The sequence below is a fragment of the Bubalus bubalis genome, chromosome 7, assembly GCF_019923935.1.
Source record: "Bubalus bubalis isolate 160015118507 breed Murrah chromosome 7, NDDB_SH_1, whole genome shotgun sequence".
Classification (NCBI taxonomy): Eukaryota; Metazoa; Chordata; class Mammalia; order Artiodactyla; family Bovidae; genus Bubalus; species Bubalus bubalis.
Window position 1 is genome coordinate 15,574,949 of NC_059163.1, and position 23,640 is coordinate 15,598,588.

Consider the following 23,640-nt stretch of genomic DNA (forward strand, 5'->3'; position numbering starts at 1 on the left):
AGAGTTCTGGCTGTACCCTCAGATGGGTCATTTCAAGCCACTATACATCTTCCAGTTGACACAAAACTAAAACCAACATGCCCAGAGAAAAACCCAGCACAGACTGTGTGCTCTGGCCTCTGTTTAGTCAGAATGTTGACCCTGTGATAATTTTTTTCCCTGTAGGATTTTAGGAAAGACTAAGTTTTAACCATGAGCATGACTTATTCAAGAAAGGAATACCATCTTCTAGGAGAACCAACTAAAATATACAAACCCAGTGTTTCCCATGAAATGGAAGGACAGAAATTAGTAAGGAACTCATATGTATGTATGTGGTTTGAGAATAAAGGACTCCAAGCAGACAAGATGACTTTCCCACTTAGGTCCATTTTGAACAACACGGTTTGATGGAAGCAATAGGGAAGGGGGAACAAAGAAACAAACTGCAAAACCCTCATGCTCAGAAAGCCAGGAAAGGAAGCCTCCTCCGATCTGCCTTAGGACAAATTCAGCAAATAAAGGAAAACCACTTAGCCATGCCCATGTCCCTTCCCGTAGCTCTATCAACAGCCAACTTCCCCTTCCGCCCTGGTCTTCTCTGTGCTTCTGCACCAAGGCCACAAACAGCCCAAGAGGTTGCTTATTTTCTTGTTCTACATTCAGAATTTGCCTGCTCTGGGGTTAGCTCCCTGCTTTTTTTTTTTTTTTTTTCCCTGTCCCCCACCCTCTATGCTTTTCTTTGATTCACCAGAATACTAAAATTTGAGATTTTTAAATCCAATCTATATGTCTTAAAAACCATAAAGAATTGTCATCTTATTGGGTCTATGAACAGAAAATAAATGGTAAGTCTGTGAAATGCAAGATCTTACTTAAAAGAGCTAAAAACAAATCTAAAATCTAGCCAGAGCGCACCAGTATTCCTGCTCCCCAGACTGACTTCCCTTCATTACAAGTTCTTTGCCCAGAGCCCTCCACCTGCCCAAGCCTCAGCTCCACCTCCCATGCCACCCACACCACCCGGGGGCTCCAAGGGTTGGCACCACAGCTGCCACCGGCCCGACAGCCCTGCTCAGAGGCTGGACGGAGCCACTATGTTAAAATGAAGGCTGACTACAAACACAGGCTGAAGACATCTGCTCATTGTTGATAGCAGATCCAAACAAACAAAGAAAATCCCGTTCTCTTATCACCAAATCTATGGAGGATTTTGTTCGTTCCAAACGCCCACTCAGAAAATATGCAAGAATACGTACACTTACGGCAGATTTGTGTTGTTTTAAGGCAGAAACCAATACAACCCTGTAAAGCAATTACCTAATTAAAAACAAGTTAAAAAGAAAATATGCAAGGGCCATCTAATGCGGTCCTATGTTTGAAATATGTATTAAGTCCAAGGAGCTTTAAGACCCTGGAGACATCTCAACTGGCCTTATCATTTTTTTTTTTTTCTTTAAACCAATAAAGCAAAACGTTATCTGCCACCCTCTCACCTAAAAAGTCTACAGGAAAACCTGTTGGCTGAATTTACATGGGCTCACAATCTTAAGGCTGAAGTGTGAGACTTTCTCTATGTACCTAGTAGCAGACAGCTCCTGAATTGTGTCGTGTGTGTAGGCTGACCTTCATGCTAGCCTGCCTTCTCTCTGGGGCAGGGACCCACCCTGGGCTTACCCATATGACTGGGCACTTGGTAGACAATGCAAATACTTGTTAATTTGCCTTAAAATTGTTTTAAAGCAAATTTAGTTGCTTAGTTTTCTTTTGGAAGGAAAATAAAAGTCAAATTGTCTCCTTAACTTTAAAAAAAAAAAAAACTAGGAAAATATAACAGACCTTATTTGATAAATAAAGGGAAGAAAACTCCAATACGTTCTTTCTGAATTATAAGGAGGGCTGACTGACCATAGGGGTTTACCCGATGGCCCAGTGGTTAAGGATCCCTGGGTTGGGAAGATCCCTTGGAGGAGGAAATGGTAACTCACTCCAGTATTCTTGCCTGGATAATCCCATGGACAGAAGAGCTTGGCGGGTTATAGTCCACAGGATCACCATGAGTCAGACATGACTGACCATAGGAGAGAAGACCTCTATTCTTCTCCACCTTCATTCTCTGCTCTTCCCCACCGCTCATCCCAGCACAAAATGTTCAATAAATGCCTCACAGCAGTGAATGTGTGTAACTTACAGGGTTAAAGGGAAAGTTCTACCATCTTGGTCATTTCTACCATCCTCTCCACCAGCCACCCACCCCACCCCCGGCCATTTCTAATTTTTCTTCAACCTGAAAACCAGTCACATTTTGAAGATATCCAGAGACACTCCAGCTCAAGAGTTAACTGTGGCCAGAACCCTAACCTCTTCTAAACCAAAAGCTGAAGTCACAAAGAAACAGATTTTCCTCCTTCAAGATAAGGGTTATCTTTCCAGCTGAGGATCCTGGAGTCATTTTCTCTTTTTTTCTTAACCTTCCAACACTATGTAAAACTGGTATGTGGACGCACGCGTGCGCACACACAGGCACACGCACACACGCACACATCTTTGGGCAATGGATATGCAAATTAGAATGTCTATACATGCAACCGAACCACAGGTTTTACTTTAACAGAGAAGTGCTAGAATAAATTCACTTCAAACATTTCACTTTGCACTACGAATGTGAACTTGAAGAGCTGGTGCTAATTTAGAACGGCAGTGCTAGGACGGGCGGTCCGATTCTCCTCATTCAAGCACCGCACTGCCATTTGTCAAAAGAGCATAAAAAGGAATTTTTCCTTTGTTGAAAAAGACTGAGTGTTTTGGTTTCGTCAAAAAGCTATCGCTGAATACCATTCTGTATTATATCTGTGACTCACTCTCAAATGAGATGTCACCACACCCCCACTCTTCTTTCATAGGTGATAAATAAAATAGAACAGAAATTTAGTTTCAAAGTTTCTTACCATATACAGGGAACAAATCTTTAAAAATTAATACTTTGCCTTCAACATTTTGACCTCTTGCTTTCCCTTTTTTATGGTTTGGATCTGAGGAAAAACTAACTGGGACAGAGGATCTATCAACCAGAACAATTTTTTTCTTTATATTTTCTTTAATGAAGTCAGTGCCACACCCCCACGCCACAAAGTCAAAAATATCAAAAACAGCTCAAAACCTTTCTGAGACTTTCATGATACAACTGTCCTCTGCCTTGACTGGGTTGTGGGTTGTACAGGCATATACATTTGTGAGGTGTACACATTTTTCAAAACAGAGTAAGCTGTCCTCTAACCAGCTCTATATTTTACTGTATGTAAATCACGGCTCAATAAGAAGATTTTTCAAAACCTCCTACAAATCACATTTCAGTATCTGTCATCAGTAATCCACCTCAGACCTGAGTTTTCTGCGTGCCAACAAGATCCTAAAGCCAGGAAGGAATCTCCCTCTACAAAGGCCACGGACACCCCTGCCCTGAAAACTACCCCCCTCAAATCTTCCTTCCCACAGGAATCGCCCCAGATGTGGACTTCCACTCACCTCGACTGACTGAGAAGGCATTTTCAGCTTCGTGAGCTTGGCTTTGGCAGGCACTTTTAAGTCTGATTTCTCAAAGGTCTGCTGCCGGTACTCCTCCGGCAGGGGTTTCAGTTCAGGAGACTCGCTAGGAGCCTGGTCTTGACCGTCCATGGGCCGGACATAAGCCGTGGGCTTCTGCTGCATTGCAAGGCTTTTTGAGGGGAGGGAGGGCGGGGGGAAGGTCTGAGAAGGTGGCTGAGGAGGGGCTACCCCAAGGCTGGCCACTGCCACTGTGCTGTCTTGAGGGGTCTCTTTATCGTGCACCTTTACCGCTAGGTCCTTGGGAGACTTGGCCAGGCAGTAGCCTTTATTGCTACTGCTACTGCTGGGAACTTTGCCGCTTCCTTGCGTTCTGGGAGCAGTCTGCTGGTTGGAATGTACAGGTGACAAAGGGGGGACTGGGGAAGGCAAAGAGAACAGAGGCGAAAGTTCCCTCTCCGGAGCGGAGTCTGTCGTCAAAGCACAGTGGTCTCCATCAGCCCTGCGGTCACCCTTTTTGTGATGACTAGAGCCGTACCCCTCCTGACCGAGGCGCTCTTGGGTCAGGTGCTGGCTGTCTGGTGGGCCATAGCTTTTGGCGTGGAGACTTGGCATTGGTTCCATTCTTGGCTGCGCCATCTTTGGGTGGTGGCCGATGTTACCAGCAGGATGTGGTCCACAGGCAGGAGTGTTAACGGGCTGGTGGTGGACACTGGTGTGGAAGGAGTGGGGTGGAATGCTGCTCCCCTTCTCAGGAAATAAAGGGTATCTCGGCTTCCCCAGCCTATTTTCGGAAGCATCCAAGCGCTGGGGGTGGGACTTGCTACTAAGGAACTCCTTCATCTCTTCATAGTTTCCCAACATGTTCTGTATCCGACTGGATAGCTCATCACCTTTCTCTGTCTGAAAAAAGAGAAGACAACAGAGTTAGATACTAAGGGACAAAAGGAGAAGAGAAATCACCATTTAGTAAACCACGTTACATAATGCCGTTAGAAAAGAAACATCTCAATATAATGTGTAACACAGAATTTAACATGCAACTTTAACTCAATTCCCCTGTTGAGAAGCCTGCCATGGACAAATATTACTAAATACAGGAGACAAACATTACAAAAGAAAACCACAAACTTTGATCAATTTGATTAATGAGGTTCAGAGGACTTCTATATTTTGTCTTCAAAAACAATCTCTAGGATAACTGTCTTATTTCCACAGTTGCGACCCTTGTTCAGACTCACTTTCAACACAAAGTCAAACATGCTGATAAATCAGACTTTCCCGTATTCAAGAAATACCTTGTATGGCTCTCCAAAAAGGGGGATCTTTTCAGAAAATGCCTCTTTATCTTGGTGAGCTTCCTGGTTGCGTCTTTCCTTCTCTCTAATTCGAAGCAGGTTTCTGTCTTCATTGTACAAGCTGCTTCAGACGCCACAAAAGAACACAAACAAAGTTCATCAGTATCCAAGCTTTGCTGCGCACGCCCGTTTGTGAGGGAGGCAAGGACAGCTCAAAAAGCTGTGGCAACAGAGAGCGGATTTAAAGAAAGCCCAAGGGAACCTCCCTGGAGGTCCAGTGGCTAAGACTCCAAGTTCCCAATGCAGGGGGCCTGGTTCGATTCCTGGTCAGGGAACCAGATCCCGCATGCCGAAACAAAGAGCCCGCATGCCAAATAAATAAATAAAAACAAATCCTAAAAAAAGAAAGAAAGAAAGCCCAAGTGTCTCATCCTGCTCCTAGATTAAGGCCACAGTCAACTAACTGGCTGTGACCCCCCAGCTCCGGTCCTGGCTCTGGTAACCTAAGCATTCATTTTGCCCGCCTGCCTTTGTGGCTCAGGACTGACTCCAAACGGAACAGTCTTTTATAGTCAGTGGGGGAACTGAGACAAGATTAATGATATTTTTGCTTCCAGTCTGCAAAATACCAGGTAGAGGTGGAAGCTTTTCATCTGAAGAAGTCAGCAGGATGTGAACTTTATTCCTGGATCAGTATTGTACATTTTGGAAGATTAAAATCAAAGGGCTTATTTCATAATTAAAAGATTACCAGGCACCCAAAACAGCATTTACTTTCTTTTCAGCCCACTCTCCTGGAAGTGTCTCAGCATGTAAACTTGAAAAGATAATTTTTATTTCTCATTTCAAGTGTCAAGGATGGGAAAATCCGATTTTAGATGTCAGCTCTACCACGGAGAAACCTATAATCTGATGGCCCAATTTAAACCACATAAAAATGTATCCTAAATCATCAGCCCTGGCACAGAAGGGGTTAAGATCTGTCAACCAAATCACAAAAACTGGAAACCCACAAGAGTGCAGTTTTAGCGTATAAACCAGAAGTGGGCTTGCCTTAGGTCAGAACTGAGGCCAGGCCATCCCAACCCCACATGTGATATGTAAGAATAATGAAAACAAGAACTGGTAAGAAGGGTCTTTCCCTGGTGGCTCAGTGAAGAATCCACCTGTCAGGTGCAGGCGACATGGGTTCAATCCCTGACCCAGGAAGATCCCACGCGCCTCGGAAGGAAGCCCGTGGACCACAACTACCGAGCCTGTGCTCTAGGGCCTGGGAGCCACAACTCCTGGAGCCCAAATGCCCTAGAGCCCGTGCTCCACAACAAGAGAAGCTACTGCAATGAGAAGCCCACGCACCACAGCTAGAGAAAAGACCATGCAACAACGGAGACCCCGCACAGCCAAACAAAACAAAACAAAAAAATCTAGGGGGGGAGGAAAAAAAAACAACTATTGGAAGACTTCTGCCCTCATAGACATGCTTTAGCATATCTACTGAAACCCCAGTTTATTATCTGAATAAATCAAAAAATATTCAGCTGTCTCTCCAAGGCACTATGTGCCTTAGGAATTCTAGCCTTGCTGTTGGACACCCTACCCTCCATCCCCTTCTCGGCCTCTCTCAGGACTTCTCTGATTTCCCCAACCTGAGCCTACTTACTGGTCTCCCTGCCTCCCCTACATTGCATCCCTCTAATTAGCCTTCTTACAGAAAGAAATAGGACCTAAGGCTCTGGTTCTCATGTCACTACCCGTATTTTAAAATAACAAGTGTTCAACAGCCCTTTGCTGCTGCAGAATCAACTCTCAACCCTTGCTTTGGCATTAAAAACTGCCCCATAATCTAGATCGACCCCAAAAATGACCTTGCTGCCTGCCAGCTGGCCCACCGTGTGCATTCTACCTGACAGCCTTGTCCATTTCCCAAACACACCTGGTCAAGGGCACCCTCCTGTTCTAATCCCCCCACCCCCAGAACCCTCTTTCACTGAAGGATAACAATTCTTCCAGGTCCAGTGTACCCACAAAGTATGATTCTCCTGCAAATCACCTCTATATTCCAGGCACATCAGACTACTCCCTGCTCCTCAGTGATATTGTGGACTCTGATGCTTTCATTTCTTCTGCTTCTCTCTCAACCACATACACTAGCCCCGATTTCCAACTACCAGTAACTATCTGGAGTGACTCCAATTTCACCCACCCTCAAGGCTTCCTCCAATCCACCTGATGATATGTCATGTGGTTCTCCCTCTCTTTTCCCCTTTCCCCTTGAAAAGAGGAAGACCCGTCATAATAGAACCTCTCATATTTTTCTGTCTCCTGGTGCTAATGCAGAGCCCTCTGCATAAAGCTAAACACTCAATGTTTTTTAATTTAAAAATAGTCACTATGCTTATAGTGCATTACTTGTAACTTTTAAAATATAACTCTGAAAGACATGTGTAAGAACAGTGTTTAAAAAATTATAATCACTACAAAATGACTCTGCTGTTTCTATAGGCTTTCAATCTATAGGTTGGGGCGGGGGTGGGGGGTGGCGTGGCAGGGGCTAACCTACCTGGTTGAATTCACTGGGATGTAGTAAAGAATTACCTGCTTGGACCACAATAGCACAAACTTTTCCTAGATGATGGGGTATTTTGATATCCGATTTTAAGAGAACAATAATGTGAACAATTATGTGAGTCAACATACGGAAAACTAAACCAGAAACTGGCTTCTGGAGTCTTCTTTAATAAGAGCCTGAACCTCACACACGTCAGACATACTTATTTCTGGGTGACAGCGGCACAATGGACCTTTTGGCCACTCAAGAATTCCTGCAGTTGGTTTATGATTTTGGTGATCCTTGTTGGCTGAAAAACAGCAAGAAAAAGAACCATGTAGCATTAACATCCAACTATGGGAGCCAAGTTTAAGAGGGTTGATGAGAAAGTAGCTTTTCCTTCAAACTTGCTTCACAACCACTTTGTTTGCAGGGAGGGTTGGGGCATATCACAAGTCCTCGATACCACTTGAATTCCCAAGCTTCTCTTTTGCAAAGCTACCTGATACAGACACCCTACACGGGTGCACAGAGAAGGGGAAGCAGCTCTGCAAGGGTGTCTGCTTTGCTATTCTCCTCACACAGGGAGTTCTCCCTTGTCTGATTCTGCTGGTTACATCAGTGGAGTTTCTAGAGCCTGATTTGCTTATGAGTGTTCACGGCCTGTGGCTCTGTTATAAGAGCTCTGCCCACTCCTGAGTAACTGCTACCTTTGTCTTAAAAAAGGGAACCCTAAATGACAAAATTCTCAGTCCTGGATTGAACACTGAGCATGTGTAATAGCAGTGCCTTAACTTGTAGGCTGCTCAGGGTCCTTGCTTACGTTTCCTGTCAATTGCACGCACGTGAAGACAAGCTACACTGGTTTACAGTTACAAAAGTGTTTTAAATCGATCATCTCAGTCTTATCTCAGCAGTTAGTGTTTTTACCACGCTTCTAAATTTTTATTCCAAAATAATACAAGCTGCTACATAAATAATGAGAAGAACCCGATTTTACAAAATTCCAAACACTGGCTCATGATTCAAAAACTGAGGCGCATAACTCCTACTGGGAAGAAATTCTACTAAAGATTCTGCTTAAAGGTTTTACTTCATTAATTAAAAAAAAAAAGTTCAAAAGACACACCCAGATTTCATTGGCAGACATATGTAATATTATAGCAATTTTTTTTTTCCTTTAGGCTTTTAAAAGACTTTAATGGGTGCTTTTTTTTCCCCCTATGTCAGTTTTGAGATGAACTTTTGAGTATTTTTTTTTCTTATTCACCATCACCCTTCAACTAAGAAACCCCAAAATAGTGAGGTGGGGAAAAGCCATCCCAGGTGTCACCGGTAGGATGAGTTTTATGAGGTCTAAACTTGGTGAGAGAAAACTCACTCTCATCCACACTGTCTGCTGGGCAACTCCCTCTTGGGTCTTGCTCACCAAGGCCCCTGGGCAGGGCAGAGGAAGGCAGAAGAGACAGGAAGTGACCAGTCTAAGCCCCAAGACAACACAGGGCAAACTGTGAGCCCTCATTTTTCTAGAACGTCTACTTTCTTGTAACTAACAGGATTTTGCCAGTCACACCGGTGGCTTTCTGGTTTACTCGGCTTTTACTTATTAAGTTTGCAGCTGGAAAAGACCCCGATGCTGGGAAAGATGGAAGGCAAAAGAAGAGGGGGCAGCAGAGGATGAGATGGTTGGATGGCATCACTGAGTCAATGGACGTGAACTTGAGCAAACTCCAGGAGATAGTGGAGGACAGAGGAGGGTGGAATGCTGCAGTCCATGGAGGCACAAAGAGTCAGACAAGACTTAGTGACTGAACAACAGCGAAGTTTCCAGTGGCTTAAGGAATGATTTGTTAAAGTCGTCGGGCACATTTTCTCATGAATATCTTCTTTTTCTTGGTTTCCTGTTGAAATCGGGGGAAGTTTACATTTTAAAAATATTAACTCAGTGAGTAACATGAGTAAACCATTGTTCAGCATCTTACACATCACTGGTTTTAAATCAAGGTGCAAGCAAGGAGGGGGTGGATGGAAGAATTTTAAATGAGGGGATTTTAGGAAGCAGTAAATGTCCTACGTGATTCATAAACTCTGTAATTACCTTTGAATAATTACAAGTTGACTACCATTTCTCTTAATTAAAGGTGGCAGTTTTTCCTCTGGCATGAAGTGGGGGGAGGGATGCATTCTTGCTCTCACAGGATCACTTTATCCCTACATCAGTCTTGTTAGACTTGATCACTATTCACATCAAGTGCCTTAGAGCTGGTCCTTCGTGTCTGGAGATGAGGAACTCTCAGACTTGGAGGGACCATAGGAGGCCATTTTCTATGAGGGACTTGAGCATCAAGCATTTTGATACCAAAGGGGGTCCTGGCACCACACCCAGCAGACACCAAGGGACGAGTCCCCCTTCAGTGATTTCTTCACGCCTCTCTGCATTAGACAAGAGGTACTCAAACTTCAGTGAGCGTCAGAAGCACTGGGAGGACTTGTTCAAACCCAGACCTCAGAGACCCGCCCCCAGAGTTTCTGATTGAGTTAATCTGATGCGGCACCTGAAGCCTGCACGTTGAACAAGTTTCTACGTGGCTCTGGAGAATATGAGAGAGCACACTCTTTGGAGGCTCTATAACTGCTTCAGGTTCACCCAGAGAAATAACAGTGAGGCTGAGAGGGGCAGAGCCAAGGACAGCCCTCACAGCCCAGGCCAATCATCGGGCACCGCTTTAGTGACACTGCATCAGTCTATTTTATATTCACAATTGCTCTATGAGAAGGAGACATTAACTCTGTTCCCCAGGTAGAAAAAAAAAAAGTGTTCAGAGATGATCTTGCTATTATTAATATTAAATGGTAGACCTGAAAATTCAAGTACAGGTCACCTGATACCAAATCCTGTGCTCTGAATTACTGTTTTGCTAGCAAAGCTTTCAGGCTGCTTTCAAATGCACAGAACAAGAAGGCATGCTAAACCGTGCTAATTTATAAGTAGTCATATCTTCTTACCGGGCTTCCCAGGTGGCTCATTGGTAAAGAATCCACCTGCCATTGCAGGAGACACAGGTTCGATCCCTAGGTTGGAAAGATTCCCTGGAGAAGGAAATTACTACCCACCTTCAGGATTCTTGCCTGGGGAATCCCATGGACAGAGGAGCCTGGCAAGTTGCAAAGAGCTGGACATGATGGAGCACTCTTGAGTACGACTCATTGGAAGAGACCCTGATGCTAAGAAAGACTGAAGGCAGGAGGAGAAGGGGTAGAAGAGGATGAGATGGTTGGATGGCATTACCAACTTGATGGACATGAGTTTGAGCAAGCTCTGAGAGTTGGTGATGGCCAGGGAAGCCCTGGGAGTTGGTGATGGCCAAGGAAGCCTGGCGTGCTGCAGTCCATGGGGTTGCAAAGAGTCAGACACAACTGAGCGACTGAACTGAACTTAGCATGCATGCATCATGCATAATTTCTTATAATCCCTTAGTCTCAGAGAGGTACATATCAACAATTCGGGTATTATGCCTACCGGTGGAACATCTTGGAGCCATAAAACACATGTTCAGTTAAACGTATTCACACACATCTGTCCCTTCCTAAGGAAAAAAAGGTGGTGGAAGGGAGAATGCCAGCATGAAGTTGCTCTTCAAATTATAAAATCTGTGCTACAATGCTTATGTTAGAGCCTTTTTTAATTTACAGATTTAAGGTCACTGACCCTATAAAAACCTCTGGATTCTCAAGTCATCTCTAATGTGTTCAGGGGCTCTTCATGTTAATTTCTTTCAAGAACAGGCTGTAAATAAACTTGCACTAAAGTAGCCATTATATGCCCGATCCTGGGCTCCACTCCCATTAACTTCTGGTCAGGTGACCTAGGCCATGTTCCTAGGGCCTCAGTGCCAGCTTTCTGGTCAGCCCAGGAGTCCCCACCTGGGGGGCGAGAAACAAGTCACATGGTGATTAGAAGTGGTTGACTGCATTCGAAAACAAGCCCACGTGCTGAAGTGCCCCTGAGGGGGGAGGGTGCAAAGTCTGACCACCCAGCAGATATTCATGAGTTCCACCTCAAGTGTGCAAAAACATTCCTAGATAGGGAATTACTTAGCAGTAGCCAAGTTCTTGGGGCTTCCCTGATGGCTCAGTGGAAAAGAAGCTGCCTGCCAATGTAGCAGACGGTGGTTCGATTCATGGGTCGGGAAGATCCCCTGGAGAAGGAAATGGCAACACACTCCAGGATTCTTGCTTGAGAAATCCCACAGACAGAGGAGCCTAGGGGGCTACAGTCCATGAGGGTCCCAAAGAGTTGGACACAACTGAGCGACAACAAGCAGCCCAGTCCTTGGGTCACGCACTACTGTCCACTGTCTGAAAGGTTCGACGCGAATGTCTTAGAAAGATTTCTGCAAATGCATTAAACCACCTCCTCTATAGCATTTTTTTTTTTAATTAAATGAACTAGAAAGACCGCCAGAGGAAGAAACCACAGGCTTCAATTTCCAGCGCCTGGCGAGAGAGCAGTGACATATGAGATCCACGAGCCATTGCTAAGGTGGGCTGCATCCCCAATGCTCTGACAGAATTCCAGCCCTCTCCATCAGGAAGGAGCCCAGGAACCTAAAGGAAGCTGGGAGAGCCAAAAGCTGCCAGTGTGTGCTCACTTCCAGAGAGGTTGGGGAAACCCCTGAGGAAGTCAGAGCTGCCCAGTCAGCACCCGAAAGTAGCCACTCGGTCAACCCCACGCTGAGGCCTGTCAGGGCCGACTGACTCCCACTTTTCAAATGCTTCTCCTTGGGGGTCTGGGCCCCTGTGTTAGAACACGGAGATAGAAAAAAGAAACCACAGCTCCAGAAGGACTGGTGAGAAGTGAGCCTCCTCTTTCTCGCTCCCTGGCACTAAAAGAGGAAAAGAGCCTGCCTATGTGGAAGAAGGGGATGGAAGACCTGGGCTGGGCCTGGGGTGCCAGGCACACTGCCATCGTCTGGCTGGAGGCACCTTCCCTGGCTGAGCCCACGGCCCTGCTGCTAATCTAGGTTAGGCACGCAGGGGGCCGAATGCCACCGGGCGCTGCCATGGCAACTCGGCCCATGGGGCAGGCTATGCACAGCTGACTACCCATTTATCACCCTTGACTGGTCACTTCGCACAGACCTCCCTGTGATGGATGTGACCAACTCACGTTGAAAGGTTTAATTCTCCCTCAGAGGACAGAGCGCCGTTTCTCCTGTGTATTTATCTTCCTGGGTGTCGAAGAGGGAAATCCGGAAATCGATGGGGTGTGTTCATTCTCGAAAGGAACGAGCCTTCTCACTGTTTTGCAAAGCTCTATGCCCTTCTGATTCGAACATACAAAGGACAGAGCAAAACGCACAGAAGACAGGCGACTGGCTTAGAGAGCAGAGACCTCTGTCACAGACGACGGGCAAAAAAGACAGCAGACTTGGATGCTTACTCGTTGTGTGAGTGACTTTTGGGGGTTGCCCAAAAAGTTCGTTCCAATTTCTAACATCTTACACAAATACCCAAATTTTTTGGCCAATCCCATTGTTTGAAAGTCACCCCTACTGATTTTCGAGTCCATCTTCTGGCCCTCTTGTTTCCATGTCCTCTATTCCTACAATCCGGGGATCAGAGAACAGTTTGAATGTCTCGCTTTACAAACCAAATGTCCAACCTTTTTCTTGTCCTTAAACCATACCATAAAGACCTTTTTCCCCCCATAGAGACATTTTAAAGTGAGAAATCAAAGTGGCTCCACGTATTAAGGTAGAAGAAATTTGGCCTCAAAGAAAGAAGCACGTTTTCATCGCCCTCTCTGTGCACGTGGAAGAATTCACAACAGGCTTTCTCATAATAAAAATCACTCAGCTAAACTTTGCAAGGATTTCCCCTTCGTTACCTCTCCTACCACTTAACACACACAATAAACGAAAAAAAAAAAAAAAAATCAGAGACTTAATCCTAAAAGAAAATCTGTTTTTATATTTTAAAAAATCAGTATCGGCCAAAGTGAAATGACAAAAGAGCACAATGTCACAGCTGTTTTCCTGGGGATCATCTCAAACTGACTGCTTGCCACAAAACACTCGGCCTCATTAAAATACCGAAAGAGCTGCATGTGTTTCCATTTTGCAAAATTCGATCAACCTTTAAGATACTTTATATACCTTAAAGACACACTCTTCGAGTTTTAGATTGAGACGGCCTTGGATGGGCAAACTAGGAGGGAAAAAAATGACTCAATCCACTTCTCTGATAAGAGACATGCTAATTTACTTTTCAAAATTGATCTGCCAGGTGCTTCTGCAGGCATGTTAATGTGGAGCAAAGGTCTGAAAAGATACACTTTACAAAGTTCTATCCAGAAGGAACACCAGATCAGGGTTGGGAGGGGAGAGGAAGGGGGTAGTGTTCAGGAGGTAGTGGGATAGGGTTTAGGGAGTATCTTGCTTTAAAATTCTGTTTTAACATGCTTTTCACAAGGAAGTATTCATTAATCATTGTATAATTAAAAGTTCTAATTAAAACCAAAAGAACCTCATAACCATATACCAAATCAAGATCAACAGTAAAGAAATACTGGGGTGGTGATCTTTTCGGCAATAACCCCTCCCTTTGCATGAATGCTAAGTCGCTTCAGTTGTGTCCGACTCTGTGACCCTATGGACGGTAGCCCACCAGGCTCCTCTGTCCGTGGGATACTCCAGGCAAGAACACGAGTGGGTTGCCATGCCCTTCTCCAGTAACTCTCCCTGGAACCTCTGAAAACTCACTTTGGATCCTGGATTAAGTCTCAGATAATGCTAAATAAGCATTACTGATGCCTCCTCATAAAACTACGTTGAAGACTGTTTCAAAATTCAAATACCAGCAGCTGCGATTTTTTACTTGGAGTACTGTCAACTATAACGCATTTTGTGCTTACTAAGTCATAGAGGGAATTCCCTGCTGGTCCAGTGGTTAGGACTCCAAGCTTTCATTGCTGAAGGCCCAGGTTCAATCCCTGGTTGGGGAACTAAGATCCTGCAAGCCCTTGCAGCACAGCCAAAAAATAAAAAGTAAATAAATCGTATAAACATATTTTGAGGGGCACTGTTTTACCCTGTAGATGGGAAAGAACAGGAGGCTGCCTTTCTCACTAAATGGTCTTAAAAGGGGTGTGGGGAAAAAAAAGGGGGGGTGTTCGGGAAGCTGTATGGGAAGGGATGCACTGCCCCAACCAAAGCGGGATGAGGGGTGAGGAGACAGAGGGGCTAAGGCACTCCAAGCCCGTACCTTCCAAACACATTTTCAAAATAAAAAAACTGGTACTGACCGAGGAAGGCCATCATGTCAATGACACAGTTACACAAACCATACCACAGAAGAGAAATCACTCCCAAGCTCAAAGATTTTAACGATGCACATCATCCAGCCGTTAAACTTCTTAGTGTTACTTGAAACGAGAACAAATCTTCCTGTTACTGAAAAATCTGAGTAAGCTCAGTCTCTAAGAAGTGTTTCCGAAAATGCCGGCAGTACTTTGTTGCTATTGACTTGCTAAGTCGTGTCCAACTCTTTAGTAACCCCGTGGACTACAGCCCACCAGGCTCCTCTGTCCATGGGATCTTCCCGGCAGGAATCACTGGAATGGGCTCCCATTTCCTTCTCCAGGGGATATTCCTGGCCCAGGGATTGAACCCGTGTCTCTTGCATTAGCAGGTGGATTCTTCACCACTGAGCCACCAGGGAAGCCCAATAAAGTATCTGTTTTTAATGTTACTTGAGAACATGTTTCCCTGGTAGCTCAGACGGTAAAGCATCTGCCTACAATGCAGGAGACCTGGGTTCGATCCCTGGTTCGGGAAGATCCCCTGGAGAAGGAAATGGCAACTCACTCCAGTACTCTTGCCTGGAAAATCCCATGGACTGAGGGGCCTGGTGGGCTACAGTCCATGGGGTCGCAAAGAGTCGGACACAACTGAGCGACTTCACTTTCACTTTCTGAGAACACATTACTAACAAATTTCAGGAAACTTTGTCTCTGAGCAGGGTTCCCTAAAATGCTGACTGAGTGTGTGTGTGTGTGTGCGCGCGCGCACATGCGCACGCTCAATCATTTTCGACTCTTTTGTGACCCTATGGACTGTAGCTCACCAGGCTCCTCTGTCCATGGAATTCTCCAGGCAAGAATACTGGAGTGGGTAGCCATTCCCTTCTCCAGGGGATCTTCCCAACCCAGGGATCAAATCCAGGTCTCCTGCATTGCAGGCAGATTCTTTACCATCTGAGTCACCTGGGAGGCCCTTGACAGAACTTAGCTGAAGTCAATTGGAAGGACACACAGAAAGTACTCCTGGCTCCAGGCTCACTAGAGAAAAATCTGCCAGCTGACTAGTTATTTACGTCTCCCTCTTTCGTTATAAAGACCACTGATCTGACCACAGATCAGAGCCCCTCTGAAGGCCTGCTGGCTGGCCCTGAACATTTGGCACCCATCAGACACACGGGTAGAAGCTGCAGGCTGTTCCACTGCAAGTCTGGTCTGTACTAGGACCAACCAGAGCTCTGGCCTCATTCCCAGGCCATTCTTCTTACACACTCAACTGACCATGAAGGACCACATCACATACCTATAAAATAATGAGGCTGGTCAACGTCTGTATCATTACAGCCACAAATTAAAAGAATGCTGTGGTCACAGACTAGGAAAGAATGCAGACAAGCAAGCTTAAAAAGTTCTGTTTTGTTTTTAATGCTTGCCTCATTTAATTCATACTCAACTTAAAAAAGAAAAGTCTGGGACATTAAATCAATTAAGCATCCAAAATTCAAAAGAAGTGTTGTGTGGACTTCCTCACTTCTCATCCTGGGCTACCCAGCTCCACAAAGCTGCCTCTTTCTTAAAAATCATGAATCTGATCTTGTTATTCACCCCTTTGATAAGCCTTCTGAGCCTACAGGATTAAAGCTGATAGGTGGGTGTGCCAAGCAACTCTTCACCACTTGGCCTCCACTGGTAAGCCTCAACTCTCATGGACCAGAAAAAAACACCCTTTCCGCCCCCTGCCTCACTTCTCACCCACCTTGGGCACAAGGAACTGGGAGAAAGCACAGCCCTCTTCTCTCTGCCAGTTTCCTAATGAACTCCTAACCTGACTTTTAAGGCCTTCCAAAATATCACTGCCTCTTGTCTCAACCTCTCTCAACCTCTGGCTGTGAATGACTTCTTTCTCTGGGGTACCTCTGTTACTGCCAGCCTGCCCGTGTTTACATTTACAAAACCAAGAAGAACTGTACATGTCTGACAGGTGTCTCTGATTCGACTGTGAGCTCCTTAAGGACAAGGACTATACCTGAGAGCTTAGCAAAAAGTGATGCTTAATACCCTTCTTTGGACTTCCCTGGTGGTGCAGTGGCTAAGATGCCACACCCCCAGTGCTGGAGCCCAGTTTTGATCCCTGATCAGGGAGCTAGATCCCACATGCCTGCATTCGCCTGGCACAGCCAAATAAATAGATAATTTAAAAAATAATGCATCTTTGACTAAAGCGATTCTCTCCCAGGCGTTACTCAGTTGCAAACAACCCAGAATTCTGTGGAATTCTGCCAGTCTTCCTTATTATTTGATGACAAAATATGATTCATGGTCTGATACCTAAAACCTATTCTACCAGACTGTTGTACCCATCAAGTGACTCAACCTAGAAGGAAACTGACATCATTCTTTCCTAGACCAGCCATGAAAGCTGCCTGGGCGAACACCGTATGTTTATCAGCTAATGTTACAGGTTTTATGCTTTAATTAGTCATAAAAGTACACTACACCAAAGGGGGGGGAAAAAAAACTTGAGTAACATTTATAGCAAATACACATTTAATTAAATCAACAAGAGTCAGAGTAAGCTGTCTCTAGGAGTAAAAACATCAGCAACAAAAATCCCACAAGGAGAAACCTCTCAATGCAGCTATAAATGAATCGTGGGGAAAACAAAGAAAATACAAGATCTAGAAAAGATAATTTTAAAACACCAGAGTCTGTGACTTCTTCCACTGCTGAAAGCCCCCCTCTTTAGGCTTAGCATTCAAGACTGAAATCCTGAAGCCTGGCCTGGACGGCTCCATCCCCACTGTCTCTCAACTGCTACCTCCCAGACCTACTCCCTTCCTCAACTATTAGTTGCTCAGTCCTGTCCGTCTCTTTGCAACCCCATGGACTGCAGTCTGCCAGGCTCCTCTGACCACAGAATTCGCCAGGCAAGAATACTGGAGTGGGGTGCCATTTCCTTCTTCAGGGGATCTTCCCAACCCCTTCTTCAGGGGATCTTTCCGACCCGATCTTACCTGGGTCTCCCACACTGCGGGCAGATTCTTCACCATCTGAGCCAGAAGGAAAGCCCCATCCCCTCCCCAGGCCTTTCCTTAACTACCAAACACACCAGCCTTTCTCCACGCCCAGGAACAGGTCGAGCTGTGTGTTGCTGATCCCAGTCTGGGTGATGGTCCCTAGAGCTGAGGACAATGTTGTCAGTAATATCTTCCAGTGTTTATCAGCTCCTCATCCAGGTCCCAGGCCTAAAGGGCTGCTGCCCCAGCCCCACAGGAACTCTCTAGCACTTCACCCTGCTTTGTCTCTCTTTATCCTAAAACTGTCTCGTCTCTTCATTTATCAGTTTAACTCTGGCGCCCCATCCTCACCTCCATGAAGAATGTAAGCTGTAGAAGGCTAGTCATCTTGTCCCTCTTGAGCCTCCCTAGGTATACCCAGCTCTAACCCATTAAGCTGAATAGATACTGGGTGAGTGGATGGAAGTCTGTGTACAGTCGCAGAAGCAGTAGTGGCTTCATTTTAACTTAAAATCACAGAACTTGAACTTAACAGAAACATTTCAAAAGATATTCATTTTTAAAAACTAGGCAGTTTTGAACAGTTATGAACAGCAACTTCTAAATGACTGATTAATACATCAAATTTTCAAGTACCATATACTATAATATTAATAGAAAATGAGATAATTAATTTCCAAATTAATCTTGTGTTTCACGACATGGCTAAAATGTCCCTGAAGGGATTTTAAAGAAGCAACTCTTCTTTCAGATTATTCAGGAGCAAGTTATTTTTTGCTTTTTTAAAGAAGAAACCACTGTCATAAGAAATCAAGCATACTAAATAGATACCTTTTGTCAGAACAGCTTGAACACCAGGTAATTCCTAACACACAACCAAACTGGACAAATCACCTCCTATAGAACATCCTGGAAAATGGTACAGCATCTACCATTCCAAGAGGAAGAATCCCTCCAATGACTGAACTTCTAACACACATTCCAGAAAACCAATTGCACCGCATACGATAAGAAGAACCATTTGAAACTGGGCCAGCGTACCAAATACAGCTTCAGCCAGAACAAATGCTCAGGGTTGAGACTTGCTAACCAACAGCAAAAAGCAACAGGAAAAGGCTTACACTTGGAAAATGAAAGGAAAAGCAATGTCTGGGTATTGATAAGAAATGTGGAGCACAATGGGATAGCAAGGAAACCGGCGAGATGCCATTTATTACTCTAAAGAAGAAAGTATTCAGAAACATTTACTCTTTAAATGAGTACACAGAGAGCCAACACGTTTTTCAGTTACTGAACCAACCTCCTCCCACCCTCAACTGTACGGGCTCTTCCTCCACCCATTTAATGAAGCTCATTCCATAAAGGGAAAGGATCTCGAACACTAAATTCAAGGCCTCTCCATCCCCTCATCAACATACAAATTCCAGTAGAAGAAATCACTGCCAATTATATTGTGTTGGCCAAAAAGTTCTTTGGGTTTTTCCATACCATCGTTTGGAAAAACCTGAACGAACTTTTTGGCCAGCCCAATTATTTTTAAATAAGCCTAGTTAAAAAGGCTGCTGTGGGCACACATACGAAGAACGCGATTTTCTGGAAAAGACTTAGAAAGTTTTCAGGCTCTAACAATCACATGGACTAAAAAAACAACATGGCTGTCTAATCTCACTTGCATATTACCAGATGACAAAAAGTGTAAGAATAAAGTGTTCTATCAGCGTTTCTACAGAACCATCAGCATTTTTTTTTTCCCATTTACCTCTTGACTTAGAATTCTCTCTCCTTTTGGTTAACTGCACACATCACGCTTGTTTTCACAGAAAGCTTAATGTCATAAAAGCTAGAAGCAGTCTCATTATTCCATTTCATTCCCCAGACATTTTAAGAAGGAAGAACAGGGCAATCATTATAGGAGGAGCAAGCTGGAGACATGTATTGGTATTTTATACGGCAGCAAGCAACAATTACATGTTTCTAAATACTCTCGTTTTCACCCTCACCCCAGCTCACCTCCTACCACCCGCTATAATTGGCACCACCTTAAAGCTAAACAGTCAGTCATTGTTTTTCTGCAGAAGTCTCCCTTCATTTTGACCTCTGCTGAGTAGTGTTATGAGCCTCACAAAGCTTGTCAGGATTCTCTGGGCTGGACTGTGGCCCAGCCATGAACATTTATACTCAGACTAGATCACTGCTACCAATGGGCAGCTCACGAGCATAAGACAAAGAATACTTTTCCAACTTAATAAAGTCTCCGGCCACCTTCTTCAATGCTAATAAATGAGGATTTGAGAGCTCAATTATTTAAAAAAGAAAATTGCACTTCAGGATTTTTAGAGTTGATGTCCTTTATAATGCTTTAATGTTTTCATTTTTAGTCTTTTCATTTTTGAAAAGCAGAAGTTAATATATCTACTGGGGCTTCCTAGGTGGCTCAGTGGTAAAAAGAATCTGCTGGCCAATGCAGGAGACTCAAGAAATGTGGGTTTGATCTCTGAGTCAGGAAGGTCCTCTGGAGTAGGAAATGGCAATATATCTACTGGAAGGAAATAACAAGTAAACATTCGAAATGACCAAATACACTGATCACACATTAAAGACCTCTGATCATAAAATATTTCCTTCAAACAGAATTGCATGTAAAATATATGCCGCCTGAAGTTATCTAAGAGCACTAACGCACTTATCTGTCTATGGTTTTTTGCAGTCTGATTTAAGATCTTAATCCTCACTGACTGGTAACAGAAGACCTCTTTGTTTCCAGCAAATATTGACTCCTCTGTGCTAGACGTAGGGACAAAAGAAGTAAGGAGGCCACAATTTATTTAGGGGGAGAAATACAAAAGGGGGAACCACTGAGAGGCTGGTTACGAGTGCCAAAGATTAGGGAAGAAAAACACCAGTCTAAATGCAGGGGCCTTGGATGATTTAATTAGAGAGACCTGCCATCTAGGACTTCCCGGGGGTCCAGTGGCTAAGACTCCACACTCCCGACGCAGAGGGCCGGGTTCGATCCTTGATCAGGGAACTAGATCCCTCATGCTGCAACCAATTTATTTATTTATTTACAAAAGCAGTGACATCTGAGCTTGAAGGATGAGCAGAAGTCTAGAAGAGGAGATGGAACCCTCTCCACCTCCCTACTGAGAAAGGGGACCACTGGCCAGGGGTGTTTGCACCCACCTCACCTCATTCCCCAACTCTGAATTTCTCATGGGAAGAAGTCAAAGAACACTGGGTTATTTCTGGGGGGTGACAGTTTTCTGCAACCATCCTCCCCACTGAGCCGGCCTAGGCCTCGATGACCTTTCTTAGGGCGACAATCCCCTGTGGGAGAATATGGCCTGTGGACTTTCCTCACTATGAAACAAACCATCTCAAATACCACGTACACCAAAAACTGTCTGGAGAAGAACAGAGTTTAGAACATCAAAGTTTAGAATGCCCATGGACTTAACTGGCTGCAGAGGATCACAGAAACAATAGGGATCACTCTTTCCACACCCTTTTTCCTCCTCGAGACCCCAAACAGAGCAGTTAGAGCACCAGCCCCTGTTACAGAGCCTCCTCTGCCAAGTCTGGTCTGATTTCCTAAGGCAAATGATTTTACTCTATTCCCATGACCTCCAATGTATCCTTCTGTTTGCTGAGCCAGCAGTCACAATTCCAGGGCTGAAAAAGTTCCCTAGTAAATTAAAAAGAAAAATTAATTGAACATCCCCACCCCAAACTCTTCCTTGGTTTAACATGATTAGCCCAGAAATTTCTGAGTGGTATGTAAAATTAATGAAAGGAAGCCAGGGTTACCAGTGGCAAGGGAAAGACTCTCTTTTTTAAACATTCCTGTTCAACATTAATCAACGTTTAAATTCCAATTTATAAATGTACAATGAGCAAAGTTAGCAGAAACAAAAAGATGAATTCGACAAAGGGTTGGCAAACTGTGGCCTGTGGGCCAGTGTGGCCCAGGTGCCTGTTGTTGTAAACATTTACTGGAACCCCGCTCATCTGTTTACATAATGTCTATGCTGCAGAGGTCCTGAAACAGCAGAGGTGAGTGGCTGCAGAAGCAGGTAGTGGCAGCCAAGAATGCATGAGCAGTAAAGCCTAAAATGTTTGCCATCTGGGTCTTTACAGAAGAGGTTTGTCAACACCTGAATCATAAGAGAGGAAAAATAAAGGGTGAATTTTAGAACTTCATTTTGGGGACTTTCCTGGTTGGGAAGATGCCCTGGAGAAGGAAAAGACTATGGACTCCAGTATTCTGGCCTGCAGGATTCCATGGACTATACAGTCCATGCAGTTGCAAAGAGTCGGACACGACTGAGTGACTTTCACCTTTCATGTACCGGTCGTCCAGGGGCTAAGACTCTATGCTCCCAATGCAGGGGACACACGTCTGATCCCTGTTCAGGGAATTAGATCCCACATGCCACAACTCATGAAGTTTCAGAGTTCACGTGTGGAAACTAAAAAAAAAAAAAAAAAAAAAAAGATCCAGAGTGCTGCAACTAACACCTGGAGCAGCCAAATAAATGCTTTTGAAAATAAAGTGCATTTTTGGAGTGTTTCATTTAAAGGCGTGCCTCTGAAATAATTTCTTCTGGAATACACAAGTCTTTCAGTAACACCAAATGTCCCTCTCATTGCCTTCCCTGTCTTGAGGGAAAAGGTAGAAAATCTCTTTTCTTATCTCTAATTAGCTCATGTTAAACCTCATTCTCTTATTTAAAAAGATTTAACATAAGGTAGTGGGTGGTGAGAAGTGTCCCAAGTGGGTAGCCTGTAGACTCCAGCGCCACCCACTCTACAATGAGGACGTTATCCACTGTCTCCAGGACTCAGGTCCCCATCAGCAATACCAGGCCTGGCCGAATGGTCAACAGCCTCCAAAAAAGTGTATGCTGGCACTGCTGCACTCAAAATGCATCATCAACGAGGATAAGCAACAGTGCTACTGTGCAGCACTGGTAATTCTGCTCAGTGTTAGGTGGCAGCCTGGATGAGAGGAGCGTTTCAGGGAGAATGCATACATGTATATACATGGCTGGGTCCCTTTGCTGCCCACCTGAAACTATTACAACATTGTTAATTGGCTAGCCTTGAATATAAAATTAAAAGTTAACAAAAAGCAGGTGTTGGTGGACGTTCAAGAGCTGTTATGACGCATAAAAACCATGCCAGCACCAGTTCCAGCTGCACCTTCAATGGAATAATGGCCTTCATGCTACAATTCTTTATAATTTGAGGAAATAAATGGAAAAGGACAGGATGTGAGGGCGATGGCGGGGCAGAAGAAAACATTAGGAGAAGCTCTGGGATTAAAAACTCCCAAGGCACAGTGAGTCCATCCAACTTCCCTGAGCTATCTACTCTAGCAGGCGGGTGTGGTTTCTGGAAAATATGAAGAATTAAGCCTGTGGCTGCTATAAAAGGTCAGAACTTACTGTTCCTCAAATGTCCTGGTTCTTTAGAAGTCTGGTGGGAGAGTGCACCACTAGATTTGAGTACCTCTCTTTAAAAATAAAAGGACATCTGTTAGGTTGGCCATGGAAGAAAACTGGTTGACAGCCTTGATGAAATTAAACTGATCTTCAAATGGAGGTAGAGTAAACCTCTTGTTTGAGGTCTTCTTCCTTTTTATTTAAAACGTCTCAGGGGATCTCCCACCAATTAAGGCTGCTACACCTCCTCTGCCCTCAGGGGGATGTTGCCTCCTTTACAACTTTGGGCCAATCATACATTCAACTACAACCTTACAATGAAATAGCTGAAAAATGCTGGGAACATGGACAATAGACTCTACCAAAAGCTGGAAGATAACAGAAGAGAAATAAGTAGGTACCATGCAACCAGGCTGTTTGATTGACAGGTTACAACTTGTCTCACTTTAGCTAGCTGTCCCTGAAAGTGAAGTCGCTCAGTCGTGTCCGACTCTTTGTGACCCTGTGGACT

The 23,640-nt window shown here is 44.5% G+C and overlaps 1 protein-coding gene across 11 annotated transcripts in view; it reads right to left on the bottom strand.

Annotated features, from left to right (window-relative positions):
- AFF1 (AF4/FMR2 family member 1) overlaps positions 1–23,640 on the bottom strand; it is a 196,427-nt gene that overhangs the window by 95,158 nt on the left and 77,629 nt on the right. For 6 of the 11 annotated variants that reach the window (XM_044945672.2, XM_044945673.2, XM_044945676.2 and 3 more), the window contains 2 exons: positions 4,821–4,941; positions 3,505–4,425 (listed from right to left, as the gene is read on the bottom strand). The exons of 1 other annotated variant lie outside the window; for it this stretch is intronic. In XM_044945672.2, the coding sequence (XP_044801607.2) occupies positions 3,505–4,425; positions 4,821–4,941 (1,042 nt within the window). Of the gene's footprint in view, positions 1–3,504; positions 4,426–4,820; positions 4,945–23,640 lie in introns of all 11 variants that reach the window. 4 more of the 11 variants (XM_044945670.2, XM_044945671.2, XM_044945677.2 and 1 more) reach the window with 1 other exon arrangement.